This window comes from Anomaloglossus baeobatrachus, chromosome 1 (genome assembly GCF_048569485.1).
Source record: "Anomaloglossus baeobatrachus isolate aAnoBae1 chromosome 1, aAnoBae1.hap1, whole genome shotgun sequence".
Taxonomy (NCBI): domain Eukaryota; kingdom Metazoa; phylum Chordata; class Amphibia; order Anura; family Aromobatidae; genus Anomaloglossus; species Anomaloglossus baeobatrachus.
Window position 1 is genome coordinate 940,926,025 of NC_134353.1, and position 20,000 is coordinate 940,946,024.

Here is a 20,000-nt window from a genome sequence, read left to right on the forward strand (position 1 = left end):
TCTCACCCACTCTGCCGCCCCCTCTCTCAGGAGCGCTCTGGAATGCCCGTTCAGTGTGTAATAAACTGCACATCATTCATGATCTCTTTACCTCCAGCAATCTATCCTTTCTAGGCATCACCGAAACATGGCTGACACCATCCAACTCTGCCTCCCCAGCTGCACTATGCTACGGTGGCCTGCACTTCTCCCACACTCCTCGCCCTGGCAATAGACAAGGTGGAGGAGTGGGCCTCCTTCTTTCTAACAACTACAACTTCACCATAATCCCACCTCTACCCTCCCTCGACCTGCCTTCCTTTGAAGTGCACTCTGTCCGAATCTATTCTCCCTCCAACCTCCAAGTGGCTGTCATATACAGACCCCCGGGCGCAACCACTGCCTTCCTCGACCACTTCTCTGCCTGGCTTCTACACTTTCTCTCTGCTGACATTCCCACCATCATCATGGGTGACTTCAACATCCCCACTGACACTCGCCAACAAGCTGCTTCCAAACTCCTCTCCCTTGCTTCGTCGTTTGGCTTAACTCAGTGGTCCACCTCTGCCACCCACAAAGATGGACACACACTAGACCTCATCTTCACCCGCCTCTGTCCCCTTTCTGACTTCACAACTTCCCCCCTCCCCCTATCTGACCACCATCTTCTGACCTTTTCAGCCCTGTCCTCCTCACCTACCCCCCCTGTCCAGCACCTAGCACATCCCCGCAGAAACCTTGCACACCTCAACATGCACACCCTCGCCGACTCTATCCTCCCACTGTCCTCCATATCGTCCCTCCACGACACAGACAGCGCCACCACTTTCTACAACACCACCCTCACATCAGCCATTGATTCAGTCGCTCCCCTTGTGCATGGCAGAGTGAGACGAATCAATAGACAGCCCTGGCACAACAGCCTCACTAAAAAACTTAGGCAAAGGTCTAGGGCTGCAGAGCGGCGGTGGAAGAAAACGCACTCCCAGGAAGACTTCACCACATTCAAAAATGCAATTCACACATTTCGTTCAGTCCTCACCTCCGCTAAACACGATTACTTCAGAAACCTCATATCCTCTCTAACACACAACCCCAAACAGTTATTCAACACTTTCAACTCCCTCCTTCGCCCACCACTGCCCCCTCCAACCTCCCTCATTTCTGCAGAAGACTTTGCCACCTATTTCCAAGAAAAAATCGACCTAATAAGGCAAGTCTTCTCTGCTCAGCCACCACAACCCCTTCATGTAGCTGACCACTGCCCCTCCCCCATAAACTTCCTCCCCACCATCACCGAAGGAGAGCTTGCACGTCTGCTCTCAAAAGCGCACCTCACCACCTGCGCACTTGACCCCATGCCATCCCACCTCCTTCCCAACCTCACCACCATCCTTATTCCAGCCTTAACCCATCTCTTCAACCTATCTTTAACGACTGGAACCTTCCCCTCTGCCTTTAAACATGCAACAGTCACACCTATCCTAAAGAAACCTTCCCTCGATCCAACCTCTACTACCAGCTACCGCCCCATATCACTACTCCCACTTGCCTCAAAACTCCTGGAACAGCATGTCCATGCTGAACTTTCCTCCCACCTCTCCTCTAACGCTCTCTTTGACAACCTACAGTCCGGCTTCCGTCCACATCACTCCACCGAAACTGCCCTGACTAAAATCACAAATGACTTGCTTACTGCCAAAGCGAACAAGCACTTCTCTATACTCCTACTCCTAGACCTGTCCTCAGCCTTCGATACCGTTGACCACTCCCTCCTATTACAGACCCTCTCTTCCCTTGGTGTCAGAGACCTCGCCCTCTCTTGGATCTCTTCATACCTCTCAAATCGCACTTTTAGTGTCTCCCACTCCCACACAACCTCTTCATCCCACCATCTCTCTGTTGGCGTCCCTCAAGGCTCTGTCCTAGGACCCCTACTTTTCTCTATCTACACATTTGGCCTGGGACAACTCATAAAGTCCCATGGCTTCCAATACCACCTATATGCCGACGACACCCAGATCTACCTCTCTGGCCCAGATGCCACATCTCTGCTGTCCAAAATCCCGAAATGTCTATCTGCTATATCCTCCTTCTTCTCCTCTCGCTTCCTAAAGCTCAATGTGGCCAAAACTGAACTAATCATCTTTCCTCCGTCTCACCTACACTCTCCACCTGATCTATCTATTACAATAAATAACACCACGCTCTCGCCAGTACCCAAAGTTCGCTGCCTCGGAGTGACCTTTGACTCTGCCTTATCCTTCATACCACACATCCAATCCCTCACCACCTCCTGCCGTCTTCAACTCAAAAATATTTCCAGAATCCGCCCTTTCCTCAATTTGCAATCAACTAAAATGCTAGTGCATGCCCTCATAATCTCCCGCCTCGACTACTGTAACATCCTCCTCTGTGGCCTCCCTGCCAACACGCTTGCCCCTCTCCAGTCCATCCTTAACTCTGCTGCCCGACTTATCCACCTCTCTCCTCAATACCACCCCGCTTCTCCCCTCTGCATGTCCCTCCACTGGCTTCCAATCTTCCACCGTATCCAATTCAAACTTCTAACACTGACCTACAAAGCTGTGCATAATCTTTCCCCTCCGTACATCTCCGAACTACTCTCCCACTACACTCCAACACGTCACCTCCGGTCCTCCCAAGATCTCCTCCTCTCCTCCTCTCTCATTCGCTCCTCACACAACCGACTCCAAGACTTCTCCCGAGCATCCCCAGTCTCCTGGAACTCGCTGCCTCAACACGTCAGACTATCCCCTACCCTTGCAAACTTCAAACGGAACCTGAAAACGCACCTGTTCCGAAATGCCTACAATCTACAATGAACTCGCTGCCGCCCGACCACCGTGCGGAGCTGCCGCCCGACCACCGTGCGGAGCTGCCGCCCGACCACCGTGCGGAGCTGCCGCCCGACCACCGTGCGGAGCTGCCGCCCGACCACCGTGCGGAGCTGCCGCCTGACCTACACCCCACCTATTGTCTCCTCCCCATAATCCTATAGAATGTAAGCCCGCAAGGGTAGGGCCCTCTTCCCTCTGTACTAGTCTGTCTACTGTAACTTGTATACGTATTTTGTATGTAACCCCCTTCTCATGTACAGCACCATGGAATTAATGGTGCTCTATAAATAAATAATAATAATAATAATAATAAACTCTACCTGTGTGTAATCGTGCAGCCACGCTCTGATTCATGCTGCCCACATCATCAATCCACTGACGACCGCTTCCCTATTAATTTTTTTCTGTTTGTGTGTAAATGCAGATGAGGTTGGTAAGACCCTCGTACTTTACTGTAATATGTGCTTTACATTTAGAAATAGACTGAAATTTTGGATGTGTGATGTATAACGCTGTTTTTTTTCTCTTTCCAGTGTACAGGAGATGGGAAGTAATGACAGGTGGCACCTCCATTAAAATACCTGCATAGATTCCACCATCCTACAGCTTCAGGATGAATGGGGATATGCCTCATGTTCCCATTACGACTCTAGCGGGAATTGCTAGTCTCACAGACTGTAAGTACATTGGGCCTATTTCTATATTTTTTTTTTCCCACGCGGTGTATTGCTTTACATTACATGTAGGTCAGATGCATGTGGCTAAACCAGAAAGTTTAGATTAGGTGAGTTCATATGGGATGAAGAAAGTTTACATACAGTACGGATTGTGCTGAGACAGGAATGCATGCTTTTCTAAATGTTGAGGTTGTATGATTATTTTGCATAAAAGGGAATTCTGGGAATTTAATATTGATGACGTACTTAAGACAAGTCATGAGTATGGTATTTACTCCTTGCACCCCCCGCCGACCAACTGATTATTGAAGGGGGACTGGTACAACTACGATATTATTGTGGGTATACAACTCCCATTCTCTTTTTGCAGTACCATTCAGGGCTACAACACACTATAAGGCACAATAGGATTTTCCAATTATCTAATTCACAACAGCTGCTTATGTGCTTTAGCAGATTGCTTAAACACAATCATGTAACGCAGCCATTCTAAGAAGTCGTGGCGTTTGTCACGTGATTCCTCTTAAAGCTGCTAATTGGCTTAGATGGATCATGTGATGAACCAGGTCCCTGCTGCGGAAGCAGGCAGCACTTATCAGCTATTTGGCACTTTGGATGCGATCGGTGCTACAGCAAAGTTACCGCATAACACTCATGTGCAGTCATTGTGGGACTTTCTCTTTAGAGGGAACCTGTCACCACTTTTTTGGCCTATAAGCTACGGTCACCACCAGTGTGCTCTTATATACAGCATTCTAACATGCTGTATATAAAAGCCCAGGCCAGGGGTATAACATAAAAACACTTTATAATACTTACCTAACAGTCGCTGCGGTGGGCCTTATGGGCGTCTCCGGTGCCGGCGCTGCCTCTTTCGGCCATCTTCGTCCTCTTTCTAAAGCCTGTGTGCATGACGCGTCTACGTCATACATACTCGCCGGTCCTGCGCAGGCGCACTACAATACTTTGATCTGTCCTGCTCAGGACGTGAATGCCGGCGAGTGTGGATGACGTTGGACGCGTCATGCACCGCGGCTAGAGGAGGAGCACAAAGATGGACAAAAAAAAAACTGCGGCGGAGGCGGACAACGGAGATGCCCATAAGGCCCACCGCACGACCGTTTGAGTATTATAAAGTGTTTTTTATGTTCTCTCAGCAGCCTGGGCTCTTATATACAGTGTGTTAGAATGCTGTATATAAGAGCCCGGTGGTGGTGGTGGCCGCAGCTTATAGGCCAAAAAAGTGGTGACAGGTTCCCTTTAAGCCACTCAAGGAAAAACTAAATTCTTACCTATCTGATGAATGGAAAAAAGGTCTCCGGATGCTTTTTAGTAGCCTCTAGCTGCAATGCAACAATACTTTTGCCTCATTGTTCTATTTGGAAACTTGGTGTACTTAATGTCAATGTTTTCACCACATAAATGTAGACCCTCGTGCTTCTGTGTGTGGTTGTTAATGTTGTTTTTGAGGCAGTGGTTTTAATCTTGGTTATAATATATGGGCCACTCACTTAATTCTTGCTAAATAGGGTTCTTTTCAGAGTCTGTGCGAATCGAATTGTAAAGGCTAGGACACGCGGCGAGTAAAACGGACCAAGTGGAATACGGTTAAAAAAAAAAAAAGAAATCGCATTCAACCCGGACCCATGTTACTGTATGGGGCTGTTCCCACCTGCGATTATTTTCTCACCCCCTCGGACCGAGAACACAGTTGGATTCTGATCAGTTTTCACTCATACCCATACAAGTCTATGGGTGTGAGTGAAACATCACACTGCACTCGGATGATGCCGGGGTGCGGTGCGATAATCGCATCAGCTGGCAATGGAGGAGATGGGGAGATTAATCCCTCCGTCTCCTCCGCAGCGCCCACTTTCTCTTCCGCAGCTGTGATCTGACCCTTGGCTTACACTCGCAGCACATCCGATGCGCTCCCATCCGATGCCATACGCTCGTGTGGCCCCAGCCTAAGACTGTGTATCGCATCCGTAATTTGTGATTGCTGAATCCTATCGGACTACATCCACAGCTCTTCGTTTGATTACCCGGCTTGGTGTGATGTCCGCGTGACGGTATGCCAGGCTGGCTAATCGATAGTGCATACTGTCAGATAAGAGGCGCTTCTCTGGGCTCCCGACCAGCGACCACAGATTTATGACGTGCCCAATGGACTGGGCCCTACAAATCGATTCACACCAAAGCTTTAGTACTCCAACATGATAGGAAAGAAACTCTCCAAATTAGCCCATAAGTCAAGAGTCTCTGCACTGTTCAATGTGTGATGTCTGCACTTTATTATGTTTATATGCTAATTTCTTCAGCGCTCTATTGGGAGACCCAGACGATTGGGGTACAGCTACTGCCCTCTGGAGGCCACACAAAGCACTACATTAAAAGTGCAAGGCCCCTCCCCCTCTGGCTATACCCCCCCCGTGGTATCACGGGTTCTCCAGTTTTAGCTTTGTGTGCGAAGGAGGTCAGACATTCCATGCATAGCTCCACAGATTTTAGTCAGCAGTAGCTGCTGACTGTTTCGGATGGAAGAAAAGAGGACACATATAGTGTCCCCAGCATGCTCCCTTCTCACCCCTGGATGGTGTTGTAAGGTTGAGGTACCTATTGCTGGTACAGGGCTGGAGCCTGACATGCTGTTTTCCTTCTACATCCCCTTGTAGGGCTCTGTGGAAGTGGGATCCTGCCGGCCTCTCAGCTCTGACGCCGGGCTCCATCCACAGACCCATTAGAACCTGATGGAGACGGAGCAGGAGTACGATCAGGGACAGGCCCTGCATCATACAGGTACTCTGTGTCCCCGGCAGGCACAGACACACTCCGGGCTGGCTGGGTGTTGTAGTGCGCCGGGGACCGCAACGTGGAGTTAGTGTCCCTACAGATTACTGGGGGATTGTTTGTGTATGGGAACGCAGCGCCGACCCCCTCTGGACCGGGCGGCGCTGCTGTGACTTGTGGTGCGCCGGGGATCCGCCGTCCGCGCTTTTACGGCGGCGGCGGTTATAAATTTAGTCCCCGGCTTTTTGGGCCTAGGACGCCGGCAGCTCCGATTCGTTCCCGCCCCCACCCTGTCACTCAGGGTAGGGGAGAGACGCTGTTCGCTAGCAGCGACGAGGGCTGGAGCCTGATTTACATGCTCCAGCCCTCTCACTTGGCACAGAGGGAAGCAGGCTTCCCGCTCTTGGCCAGGAACGCCCAGGGCCCGCCCCCCTTCCTCTCTCGAGACGCCGGCAGCCATTACATGCATGCCTGGCTGGAGGAAGGACGCAAGGCTCTGGGAGACCTGGACTAGGGGCTATCTGGCGACCACACACCCGCTTTTTAAGCGGGCGGTAAGCGATTTTTCTGTGCTGGTCCCTCTAGTGCCTCACTGTGTATCAGTGTACTGGGTACAGATATATAGATATTGTATTTCTTGCACTGTGAGGTGCGCTTCTGGCTGCATATCCCAGATCGCTCTGTGGAAGCAGCAACATGTCATCCTCAAAACGCAAGGCGGCCAAGGCAAAAAGGGCTGTGTATACTGCGTGTGCTGCATGTGGGGCTAATCTACCAGCAGGCTCCGATGACCCCCATTGTGTGCAATGCTCCGACCCGGTGCTGCTTCGCCAGCCGGAGTCAGGAGAGGTAGCGACCCAGGCTGAGACGCTTGTAAGTTCTGCCCCGGTGACAGGGACGGACTTTGCAGTTTTTGCAGATAATATGTCTGTGTCTATGGCAAGAATCCTTGAAACCTTGCAATCTATGCATGGGACGCAGTCTCTGGGCACGGCGAGGCCTCTGTCCTCAGGTCCCCCTTACTTGGAATGTATCCAGCCCACAGGGGGGTCCCCGGCTTCACAGGCCGAGGATTATGACTCAGATGATGGCCCCAGCCACCCTAAGCGAGCTCGCTGGGAAAGACCCTCGACGTCTTCACACTGCTCAGGGTCTCAGCGCAATCAGTCTCCCTGTGATGTGTCTGATGAGAGTGATCAGGAATCCACTCCTGGAACCCCTCTCAACCTGGATACCCCGGATGGGGATGCCATGGTAAACGACCTTATCTCAGCCATCAATAGGCTGTTGGATATTTCTCCCCCAGCCCCTTCAGCAGAAGAGGCGGCTGCGGAGCAGGAAAAGTTTCGTTTCCTTTATCCCAAGCGTAAATTGAGTGCTTTGTTAGATCACTCTGACTTCAGAGAATCAATCCAGAAGCACGACGCTCACCCAGAAAGGCGTTTCTCTAAACGATCTAAAGATACGCGTTTCCCTTTCCCCCCTGAGGTGGTCAAGCGCTGGACACAGTGTCCAAAGGTAGACCCCCCGATTTCCAAACTTGCAGCTAGATCCATAGTTGCAGTGGAGGATGGCGCTTCACTTAAAGATGCCAATGACAGACAGATGGACCTTTGGTTAAAATCTGTCTATGAAGCTATCGGCGCGTCGTTTGCTCCAGCATTCGCAGCCGTATGGGCACTCCAGGCTATTTCAGCTGGCTTAGCAAAAGTGGATGCTATCATGCATCCAGCAGTGCCGCAAGTGGCGCACCTTACCACGCAGATGTCGGCGTTTGCGTCTTACGCTATCAATGCGGTCCTAGAATCTACCAGTCGCACCTCAATGGCGTCCGCCAATTCGGTAGTTTTGCGCAGAGCCTTGTGGTTAAAGGACTGGAAAGCAGATGCTGGTTCCAAAAAATGTTTAACCAGTTTGCCTTTATCTAGAGAGACTGTTTGGCGAGCCATTGGCTGACATCATTAAGCAGTCCAAGGGTAAAGACTCCTCTTTACCACAACCCAGAACATCCAAACCTCAGCAGAAAAAGTGGCAGCAGAGGTTTCAGTCCTTTCGAGGTTCGGGCAAGACACCATTTACCTCGTCCAAAGGGACTCAGAGGACGCAAAGAAACTCAGATTCGTGGCGGACTCACACACGCCCCAAGAAAGCAAATGGAGGTACCGCTTCCAAAGCGGCTACCTCATGACTTCCAGCCCCCCCCCTCCGCATCGCCGGTCGGGGGCAGGCTCTCCCGCTTTTCCGGCATTTGGATGTCACAGGTCAAAGACCGGTGGGTGACGGACATTTTGTCTCGCGGGTACAGAATCGAGTTCAATTCTCGTCCTCCAGCTCGGTTCTTCAGAACCTCCCCACGTCCAGACCGAGCAGATGCTCTGCTGCAGGCGGTGGATTCCCTAAAAGCGGAAGGAGTGGTTATCCCAGTCCCTTCTCAGGAACAAGGGCAAGGGTTTTACTCCAATCTCTTTGTGGTTCCAAAAAAGGACGGCTCGTTCCGTCCTGTTCTGGACCTAAAACGGCTCAACAAACATGTGCACGCCAGGAGGTTCCGGATGGAAACCCTCCGCTCTGTCATTGCCTCAATGTCCAGAGGAGACTTCCTTGCCTCAATAGACATCAAAGATGCTTATCTCCACGTGCCAATTGCTACAGAACATCAACGTTTTCTACGTTTTGTGATAGGAGACGACCATTTTCAGTTCGTAGCTCTTCCATTTGGTCTGGCGACAGCCCCACGGGTCTTCACCAAGGTCATGGCGGCGGTGGTAGCAGTCTTGCACTCTCAGGGACACTCGGTGATCCCTTACCTAGACGACTTATTGGTCAAAGCTCCCTCTCAGGAGGCATGTCAGCACAGCCTGAATGCTACGCTGGAGACTCTACAGTCTTTCGGATGGATCATCAACTTTCCAAAGTCGATCCTATCACCGACTCAGTCACTAACGTATCTTGGCATGGAGTTTCATACTCTAGCAGCGATAGTGAAGCTTCCGCTGGACAAGCAGCGGTCACTACAGACAGGGGTGCAATCTCTTCTGCAGGGCCAGTTGCATCCCTTGCGGCGCCTCATGCATTTCCTAGGGAAGATGGTGGCAGCCATGGAAGCAGTTCCCTTTGCGCAGTTTCATCTGCGCCCACTTCAATGGGACATTCTCCGCCAATGGGACGGGAAGTCAACGTCCCTGGACAGGAAAGTCTCGCTTTCCCAGACGGCCAAAGACTCTCTACAATGGTGGCTCCTTCCCACCTCATTGTCTCAGGGAAGATCCTTCCTGCCCCCATCCTGGGCAGTAGTCACGACAGATGCGAGTCTGTCAGGGTGGGGAGCAGTATTTCTCCACCACAGGGCTCAGGGGACGTGGATTCCGCAGGAGTCCACCCTTCAGATCAATGTTCTGGAGATCAGAGCAGTGTATCTGGCTCTACTGGCCTTCCAACAGTGGCTGGAAGGAAAACAGATCCGAATCCAATCGGACAACTCCACAGCGGTGGCATACATCAACCACCAAGGAGGGACGCGCAGTCGGCAAGCCTTCCAAGAAGTCCGGCGCATTCTAATGTGGGTGGAGGACAGAGCATCCACCATATCCGCGGTTCACATCCCAGGCGTAGAAAACTGGGAAGCAGACTTCCTCAGTCGCCAGGGCATGGACGCAGGGGAATGGTCCCTTCACCCGGACGTGTTTCAGGAAATCTGTCGACGCTGGGGAGTGCCGGACGTCGACCTAATGGCATCCCGGCACAACAACAAGGTCCCGGCATTCATGGCGAGGTCGCGCGATCAAAGAGCTCTGGCGGCAGACGCCTTGGTTCAAGATTGGTCGCAGTTTCAGCTCCCATACGTGTTTCCGCCTCTGGCGCTCTTGCCCAGAGTGCAACGCAAGATCAGATCCGAGTGCAGCCGCGTCATACTCGTCGCTCCAGACTGGCCGAGGAGGTCGTGGTATCCGGATCTGTGGCATCTCACGATCGGTCGACCGTGGTCACTGCCAGACCGACCAGACTTACTGTCCCAAGGGCCGTTTTTCCATCAGAATTCTGCGGCCCTGAACCTGACTGTGTGGCCATTGAGTCCTGGATCCTAGCATCTGCTGGATTATCTCAGGGAGTCGTTGCCACAATGAGACAAGCTAGAAAGTCGAATTCGGCTAAGATCTACCACAGAACGTGGAAGATTTTCTTGTCCTGGTGCTCTGCTCAGGGAGTGTCTCCCTGGCCATTTGCATTGCCCAAGTTTCTTTCCTTCCTGCAATCGGGGTTAGAAAAGGGCTTGTCGCTCAGCTCCCTTAAAGGGCAAGTTTCGGCACTATCCGTGTTTTTTCAGAAGCGTCTAGCACGTCTTCCTAAGGTGCGCACGTTCCTGCAGGGGGTCTGTCATATTGTGCCCCCGTACAAGCGACCGTTAGATCCATGGGATCTGAACAGGGTACTAGTGGCTCTCCAGAAGCCGCCCTTCGAGCCTCTGAAGGAAGTTTCCTTTTCTCGGCTGTCGCAGAAAGTGGCGTTTCTTGTTGCGATCACATCGCTTCGGCGAGTGTCATCTAAGGCTCCCTTCCTGGTGTTCCACCAGGACAAGGTTGTGCTGCGCCCCATTCCGGAGTTTCTTCCTAAGGTCGTATCCTCTTTTCATCTTAATCAGGATATATCCTTGCCTTCTTTTTGCCCTCATCCGGTTCACCGGTATGAAAAGGCCTTACGTTTGCTAGATCTGGTGAGAGCACTCAGAATCTACATTTCCCGCACGGCGCCCATACGCCGTGCCGATGCACTTTTCGTCCTTGTCGCTGGTCCGCGCAAGGGGTTGCAGGCTTCTAAAGCCACCCTGGCTCGATGGATCAAAGAACCAATTCTAGAGGCCTACCGTTCTGCGGGGCTTCCGGTTCCTTCAGGGCTAAAAGCCCACTCCACCAGAGCCGTGGGTGCGTCCTGGGCATTACGTCACCAGGCTTCGGCTCAACAGGTGTGCCAGGCAGCTACCTGGTCCAGTCTGCACACTTTCACCAAGCATTATCAGGTGCATACCTATGCTTCGGCGGATGCCAGCTTAGGTAGAAGAGTCCTGCAGGCGGCAGTGACACCCCCGTAGGGGAGGGCTGTTTTGCAGCTCTAACATGAGGTATTTATTTACCCACCCAGGGACAGCTTTTGGACGTCCCAATCGTCTGGGTCTCCCAATAGAGCGCTGAAGAAGAAGGGAATTTTGTTACTTACCGTAAATTCCTTTTCTTCTAGCTCTTATTGGGAGACCCAGCACCCGCCCTGTTGTCCTTCGGGATGTTTTTTTGTTGTTTGCGGGTACACATGTTGTTCATGTTGAACGGTTTTTCAGTTCTCCGATGTTATTCGGAGTTAATTTGTTTAAACCAGTTATTGGCTTCCTCCTTCTTGCTTTGGCACTAAAACTGGAGAACCCGTGATACCACGGGGGGGGTATAGCCAGAGGGGGAGGGGCCTTGCACTTTTAATGTAGTGCTTTGTGTGGCCTCCAGAGGGCAGTAGCTGTACCCCAATCGTCTGGGTCTCCCAATAAGAGCTAGAAGAAAAGGAATTTACGGTAAGTAACAAAATTCCCTTCTTGCCGATTTTTTTTTTTTTTTTTTTTTTTTTTTTTTGTCTTTACTACAATTATACTGCTTTGATGTGTATTTTTTTTTTTTTAACATTGCTAACTCATCCACACTTTTTGGCTTCTACATGGTTATCTGCTTTTAGCGTGAGATTTATTGGTGAAAAATGTATTTAAAACATGTGTGATAGGAATAGTTCAGGAGGATTACTTTTTTTTTTTTTTTTACAACTTTGTCTGAATTAACAGGTAATAAATCAGAGTATTAAAGAGCGAATCGCTTTTAACAAACTGCATTCACGCGGTGCAGGTGACAACTTTGTGTTGCAAAAATCCATATTTTGACTGTTTTCTGTCAGCTTGTAATGCCATTAGTCTGCCCATAAAGCCCATGTGTTATTTATTTTTATAAATCTATCACATGTTGGTACACAGCGTGACCTGAGCTGGTATATAGTGTGTGACCTGTGCTGGTATATAGTGTGACCTGTGCTGGTATATAGTGTGAGACCTGTGCCAATATATAGTGTGACCTGTGCTGGTATATAGTGTGACCTGTGCTGGTATATAGTGTGTGACCTGTGCTGGTATATAGTGTGTGACCTGTGCTGGTATATAGTGTGTGACCTGTGCTGGTATATAGTGTATGGCCTGTGCTGGTATATAGTGTGAGACCTGTGCTGGTATATAGTGTATGACCTGTGCTGGTATATAGTGTGAGACCTGTGCTGGTATATAGTGTGAGACCTGTGCTGGTATATAGTGTGACCTGTGCTGGTATATAGTGTGACCTGTGCTGGTATATAGTGTGTGACCTGTGCTGGTATATAGTGTGTGACCTGTGCTGGTATATAGTGTATGACCTGTGCTGGTATATAGTGTATGACCTGTGCTGGTATATAGTGTGTGACCTGTGCTGGTATATAGTGTGTGACCTGTGCTGGTATATAGTGTGTGACCTGTGCTGGTATATAGTGTGTGACCTGTGCTGGTATATAGTGTGTGACCTGTGCTGGTATATAGTGTGTGACCTGTGCTGGTATATAGTGTGTGACCTGTGCTGGTATATAGTGTGTGACCTGTGCTGGTATATAGTGTGTGACCTGTGCTGGTATATAGTGTGTGACCTGTGCTGGTATATAGTGTGTGACCTGTGCTGGTATATAGTGTGTGACCTGTGCTGGTATATAGTGTGTGACCTGTGCTGGTATATAGTGTGTGACCTGTGCTGGTATATAGTGTGTGACCTGTGCTGGTATATAGTGTGTGACCTGTGCTGGTATATAGTGTGTGACCTGTGCTGGTATATAGTGTGTGACCTGTGCTGGTATATAGTGTGTGACCTGTGCTGGTATATAGTGTGTGACCTGTGCTGGTATATAGTGTGTGTCCTGTGCTGGTATATAGTGTGTGTCCTGTGCTGGTATATAGTGTGTGACCTGTGCTGGTATATAGTGTGACCTGTGCTGGTATATAGTGTGACCTGTGCTGGTATATAGTGTGACCTGTTCTGGTATATAGTGTGACCTGTGCTGGTATATAATGTGACCTGTGCTGGTATATAGGGTGACCTGTGCTGGTATATAGGGTGACCTGTGCTGGTATATAGGGTGACCTGTGCTGGTATATAGGGTGACCTGTGCTGGTATATAGGGTGACCTGTGCTGGTATATAGTGTGACCTGTGCTGGTATATAGTGTGACCTGTGCTGGTATATAGTGTGACCTGTGCTGGTACCGTGTTTCCCCGAAAGTAAGGCCCTGTCTTACATTAATTTAACCCCCAAAAGTCCCACCCTGCCTTACTTTCGGGGGAGGCCTTACATTGGAAAAAAAATGACAATCCTCCCCCCTCCAGCCTCCCCATTGTTTGAGATCCGGCATCCACCCCTTCCTCCCCCCTGCAGCCTCCCCATACAGTGGTTCTGCCCCCCACTCTGCCACCACACACACTGACACATACGGTACCGGTACAGCCCCACACGGCACCCACACACATATCGTACCGGTACCGTACACACACACACACACACTGACACATACAGCCCCATACGGCACCCATACACATACCGTACGTACACACACACACACACACACACACACACACACACACACACACACACACACACACACACACGAGTTTCGGAACTTACCGAAATCGGAGCGAGCCTGCAGGCGGTGACGTCGCGGCTGATTTCGGCCAATCAGCTGCGAGCTGGCTGACTGGCCAATCGCAGCTCGAGCTGAGGGCCAATCAGCTGCGAGCCGGCTGACTGGCCAATCGCAGCTCGAGCTGAGGGCCAATCAGCTGCGAGCCGGCTGACTGGCCAATCGCAGCTCGAGCTGAGGGCCAATCAGCTGCGAGCCGGCTGACTGCCCAATCACAGCTCGAGCTGATGGCCAGCAGGGAGCCTTGCGGGGGCCATTCACCGGAGGCGGACCACGGGTGGCACGAGACTGGAGAAGGCCTGGATGGAGCGAGGGAACAGCGGCAGCGGTAAGTTCCTGTACTTTCCCCAGGGACCCCCACCCATATGCGGCCTTACATTACGCCGCGACCACCACCCATAGGCGGCCTTACATTCCCCGGCCCCCCCGCTACCCTGCCTTACAATCGGGGGGTGCCCTACATTGGCGGACCCCCCCGAAACCCCCACCCTGCCTAACTTTCGGGGGGGTCCTACTTTCGGGGAAACACGGTATATAGGGTGACCTGTGCTGGTATATAGTGTGACCTGTGCTGGTATATAGTGTGACCTGTGCTGGTATATAGGGTGACCTGTGCTGGTATATAGGGTGACCTGTGCTGGTATATAGTGTGACCTGTGCTGGTATATAGTGTGACCTGTGCTGGTATATAGTGTGACCTGTGCTGGTATATAGCGTGACCTGTGCTGGTATATAGTGTGACCTGTGCTGGTATATAGTGTGACCTGTGCTGGTATATAGTGTGACCTGTGCTGGTATATAACGTGACCTGTGCTGGTATATAGCGTGCCCTGTGCTGGTATATAGTGTGACCTGTGCTGGTATATAGCGTGACCTGTGCTGGTATATAGCGGTGACCTGTGCTGGTATATAGCGTGGCCTGTGCTGGTATATAGGGTGACCTGTGCTGGTATATAGTGTGACCTGTGCTGGTATATAGTGTGACCTGTGCTGGTATATAGTGTGACCTGTGCTGGTATATAGGGTGACCTGTGCTGGTATATAGTGTGACCTGTGCTGGTATATAGTGTGACCTGTGCTGGTATATAGTGTGTGACCTGTGCTGGTATATAGGGTGACCTGTGCTGGTATATAGTGTGTGACCTGTGCTGGTATATAGTGTGACCTGTGCTGGTATATAGTGTGACCTGTGCTGGTATATAGCGTGACCTGTGCTGGTATATAGCGTGACCTGTGCTGGTATATAGCGTGACCTGTGCTGGTATATAGCGTGACCTGTGCTGGTATATAGCGTGACCTGTGCTGGTATATAGCGTGACCTGTGCTGGTATATAGCGTGACCTGTGCTGGTATATAGCGTGACCTGTGCTGGTATATAGCGTGACCTGTGCTGGTATATAGCGTGACCTGTGCTGGTATATAGTGTGACCTGTGCTGGTATATAGTGTGACCTGTGCTGGTATATAGTGTGACCTGTGCTGGTATATAGTGTGACCTGTGCTGGTATACAGCGTGACCTGTGCTGGTATATAGTGTGACCTGTGCTGGTATATGGTGTGACCTGTGCTGGTATATGGTGTGACCTGTGCTGGTATATGGTGTGACCTGTGCTGGTATATGGTGTGACCTGTGCTGGTATATAGGTGACCTGTGCTGGTATATAGTGTGACCTGTGCTGGTATATAGCGTGACCTGTGCTGGTATATAGCGTGACTTGTGCTGGTATATAGGGTGACCTGTGCTGGTATATAGTGTGACCTGTGCTGGTATATAGCGTGACCTGTGCTGGTATATAGGGTGACCTGTGCTGGTATATAGGGTGACCTGTGCTGGTATATAGGGTGACCTGTGCTGGTATATAGGGTGACCTGTTCTGGTATATAGGGTGACCTGTGCTGGTATATAGGGTGACCTGTGCTGGTATATAGCGTGACCTGTGCTGGTATATAGTGTGACCTGTGCTGCAGGGTCTGAAATGTTGGGCTTTCTGTGTTTGCGTCCTGCGCCCTGATGTTAATATTTGTTTTTCTCGTCCCCAGTACTGAACCAGCTGCCTCTTCCATCCCCTTTACCTGCTACAACTACAAAGAGCCTCCTGTTTAATGGACGGATAGCAGAAGAGGTGAACTGCCTTCTGGCGTGCAGGGATGAACCTCTGGTGTCACAGCTCGTCCATAGCCTCAATCAGGTGTCCACAGACCACATGTGAGTAGGAAGGACTTTACATCTCCGTCCTGATGAATCTTGCAGTTTCCATTTGTGTAAAGTAAAATTAACAGAATAGCTGTGGCGTGATGTAACTAAGGCTTAAGTTCACATTTCCGCTAAAATGTATCAGTCGAAATCCGCCGCTATGGTAAACAACGGAATCCGTTTAGCGGATTCCGTTGTGTCCCATAGACTTGCATTAGTGGCGGATTGCGACTGATGACCCTGCGTTGTGTCCGCTGCGTCGCGGTCCGTCGTTCTTTGACTGACCGCCGGGCGGGGAGCAACGCAGAATGTAACGTTTTTCAGGCCGTCGAAAACAAAAATACACCAATATAACACTGGGGCACTAGTGGGGCCAGCACTAATGTGCTGCTTACCGCCCGCTTAACGCGGGTGTGTGGTCGCCAGAAATCCCTTGTCTGGGTCTCCCAGAGCCTGTGTCCGTTCTCCAGCCAGACTGCATGTAGGAATGGCTGCCGGCGTCCTGTGGAGAGGGGCGGGCCCTGGGCGTGTGCAGACAAAGTGCGGGAAACCTGCGCCCCACTGTGCTCAGTGAGAGGGCTGGAGTATGTAAATAAGACTCCAGCCCTCGGCGCTGACTATCTTACAGCGTCTCTCCCTTGCCCTGATTGACAGGGTGGGGGCGGGAACGAAGCGGAGCTAGGCCGCAAAAGCCGGGGACTAGATTTATAAGCGCCGCCGTCGTAAAAGCACGGTCGGCGCTAAGTCCCCGGCGCACCACAAGTCTCAGCCGCGCCGCCGCTCCAGGGGCGGCCGGCGCGGCAGTCCCCAACACAAAAAGTCCCTCAGAGAAACTGCAGTGACTGTAACCCCAGCGCACAGCGCTACTGTTCCCGGCGCACTAGCACACCCAGCAAGTCTGGAGTGTGCGCGGCCTGTCCATACGGGGACACAGAGTACCTGAATGTTGCAGGGCCTTGTCCCTGAACGGTACCCAGCTCCGTATCCAGCAGGTTCTACGGGTCTGTGGATGGAGCCCGGCCTCAGGGCTTGGGGGCCGGTAAGATCCCACTTCCTCAGAGCCCCTCAGGGGGATGGGGAAGGAAAGCAGCATGTGGGCTCCAGCCTCCGTACCCACAATGGGTACCTCAACCTTAACAAACACCGCCAATAGGAATGGGGTGAGAAGGGAGCATGCTGGGGGCCCTAGTATGGGCCCTCTTTTCTTCCATCCGATATAGTCAGCAGCTACTGCTGACTAAACAGTGGAGCTATGCGTGGATGTCTGACCTCCTTCGCACAAAGCTTGAAAACTGATGAGCCCGTGATCCCACGGGGGGTGTATAGCCAGAAGGGGAGGGGCCTTACACTTTTTAGTGTAATGCTTTGTGTGGCCTCCGGAGGCAGTGCTATACACCCAATCGTCTGGGTCTCCCAATAGGAGCTAGAAGAAAAGGAATTTACGGTAAGTAACAAAATTCCCTTCTTTTCAGGCCGTCGAAAACAACGCACCACGCAGGATTCCGTCGCCATCCGTCACACTTGCAATGTATGTCTATGGTGCTGGATTCCATCATGCTCTACTGAGCATGCCCAGCATGTTTGGCACGCCCACTGGGCTGTCCCAAACACAAACGGATCATGACTGATCCGTCAAAAAACGGACGCACAGCGGATGTAACGGACGCAACTGATCCGTTTTTTCACAGGATTCCTGTGAAAGGAATCCTGTGAAAAACACATCAGTTGACATCTAAAAAACAACTGATCCGTTGCTGACGGATTGAAAACAACGGAAGTGTGAACTTAGCCTAAGCTGTTTGTAAGGAAGACACAGTGAGAAAAAGCTCAAAGGGAAACAGTCACCAGTTTTTTCACTATTAGGCGCAAGACACACGGCATGAAAATCGGTGCGAGTGGAGTGCGATAAAAAATCGTATTCCACTCGGACCAATATTAGCCAGTGTGTCAGCGCACATGAGCGATTATTTTCTCAGCCCTATTCGGACTGAGAAAACAATCGCAGCATGCTGCAAGTGTAATGTTTCTCTCGTACCCATTCAAGTGTATGAGGCGAGAGAAAAAATCGCACTGCTCTCGCGGTACACCGGTGTACTGCCAGTGCAGGGCGTGAATGGCAATAGCCGGCAACGGAGGAGAGAGGGAGATAAATCCTGCCCCTCCTCAGTGCTGGGCCGCTTCTCCGCAGCACCAGCCCTCACCTCCGCAGCACCGGCCCGCCCCTCCTCGGTGCTGGCCCGCCCCCCGCAGCTGAGGTCCGCTCACACGATCGGACCTCAGTCGCAGGGACACTCGCATGACACTCGGCTCTGCTGTACTGCCAGCGTGAGCTGAGTGTCATGCGAGGGAGGGGATCACAGTAATCCCCGTGTGGCCCCGGCCTTAAACTTAAAAGCATCACCTTCTTTAGCTCCTGGGCTGTGTTCTATGAAGGTGCACCTTGTTCCTGACTAAACTTGTAGACCCCTGAAATAACTTTATAAAATCTGACCGCCAGGTATGTAAATTACCTTATCTAGTCAGAAGGGCGTGATAATTTTCTGCTACTTTTCCTCCCTCTGGCTATGTTCGCCGTTCTCCTTTCCTGATTGACAAGGATGGCGTCGCCGGCCAAATCTCGCACAGGCACGGTTAGCTCTGTCACATCGTGGGCTGAGCAGGAAACAGTTGTCCCCCTGCGCGCTGGTGAGGTATTTGCGCAGGCGCGAGATTATGGCCCGGTATGAGGATGAGGCTGGTGAGCTCATGCACAGCGCCAACCATAATCTCGCACCTGTGCAAATACCTCACCGGTGCGCAGGAGGACAACTGTTTCCTGCTCGGCCCGCGATGTTACAGAGCTAACTGCGTGAGATTTGTCCGAGCAGCATGGACGACGGCGGCGCCATCCTGGTCAATCAGGAAAGGAGGACGGCGAACGTGGTCAGAGGGAGGAAAAGTAGAAGAAAATTATCACGCCCTTCTGACTAGATAAGGTAATTAAAATACCTGGAGGTCAGATTTTATAAAGTTATTTCAGGGGTCTACAAGTTTAGTCAGGAACAAGGTGCACCTTCATAGTACACAGCCCAGGACCTAAAGAAGGTGATGCTTTTAGTTTAATAGTGAAAAAACTGGTGACCGGTTCCCTTTAAAGGGGTTAGATGATGGCAGGACGGGTGATAACTTATTGGTCTTGGGGGTCCGACTGCTGGGACCCGGACTTGCACCAATCAGCAGAATTGGGGTCTTATCCTTGTTATAATGAGATGGCAGTGCGCATGATCCACCGTAGTGCTCGATGTTCTCTGGCAGTGTCATGGAGAATCAATGATATGGCGATCGGGCATCAGATCTGCCTCTCTATTTTGTAAGGGGGATAAAAGCCCCTGTTTCAAGATAAATTCCCCGTTCTGCTGATCCCAGCAGTCAAACACCCCAACAAACAATGAATTATCATTTATCTTGTTGTTAGTTGATTACTTGTTTTCACCATTTAACCCTTTAGGATGCCTTGAAAAAGTATTCATACCCCGTGAACTTTTTCACATTTTTTTTTTCTCTCGTTACACTCACAAATTTAAACATATTTTATGGGATCTACCAATGGTAAGTACAAGTATTTGTGACGTGTAAAGGAAATCGTACATAGTTTTCTAAGTATTAACAATTTAAATCTGAAAATTGTGAGATGTATTTCTTCTCAGCCCCTGAGGCAATACTTTGTAGGACCACTCTGCAGTTACTGTTGCAAGTCTTTTGGGGGACGTCTCTCCAGCTTTGCACA

At 50.9% G+C, this 20,000-nt stretch overlaps 1 protein-coding gene across 3 annotated transcripts in view; it reads left to right on the plus strand.

Moving 5' to 3' along the window:
* Positions 1-20,000, plus strand: part of NIPBL (NIPBL cohesin loading factor) — a 400,749-nt gene that overhangs the window by 99,113 nt on the left and 281,636 nt on the right. For all 3 annotated transcript variants that reach the window (XM_075328597.1, XM_075328583.1, XM_075328589.1), the window contains exons 2-3: positions 3,374-3,517; positions 16,081-16,246. In XM_075328597.1, the coding sequence (XP_075184712.1) occupies positions 3,454-3,517; positions 16,081-16,246 (230 nt within the window). In that variant the 5' untranslated portion in view covers positions 3,374-3,453. The remainder of the gene's footprint in view (positions 1-3,373; positions 3,518-16,080; positions 16,247-20,000) is intronic.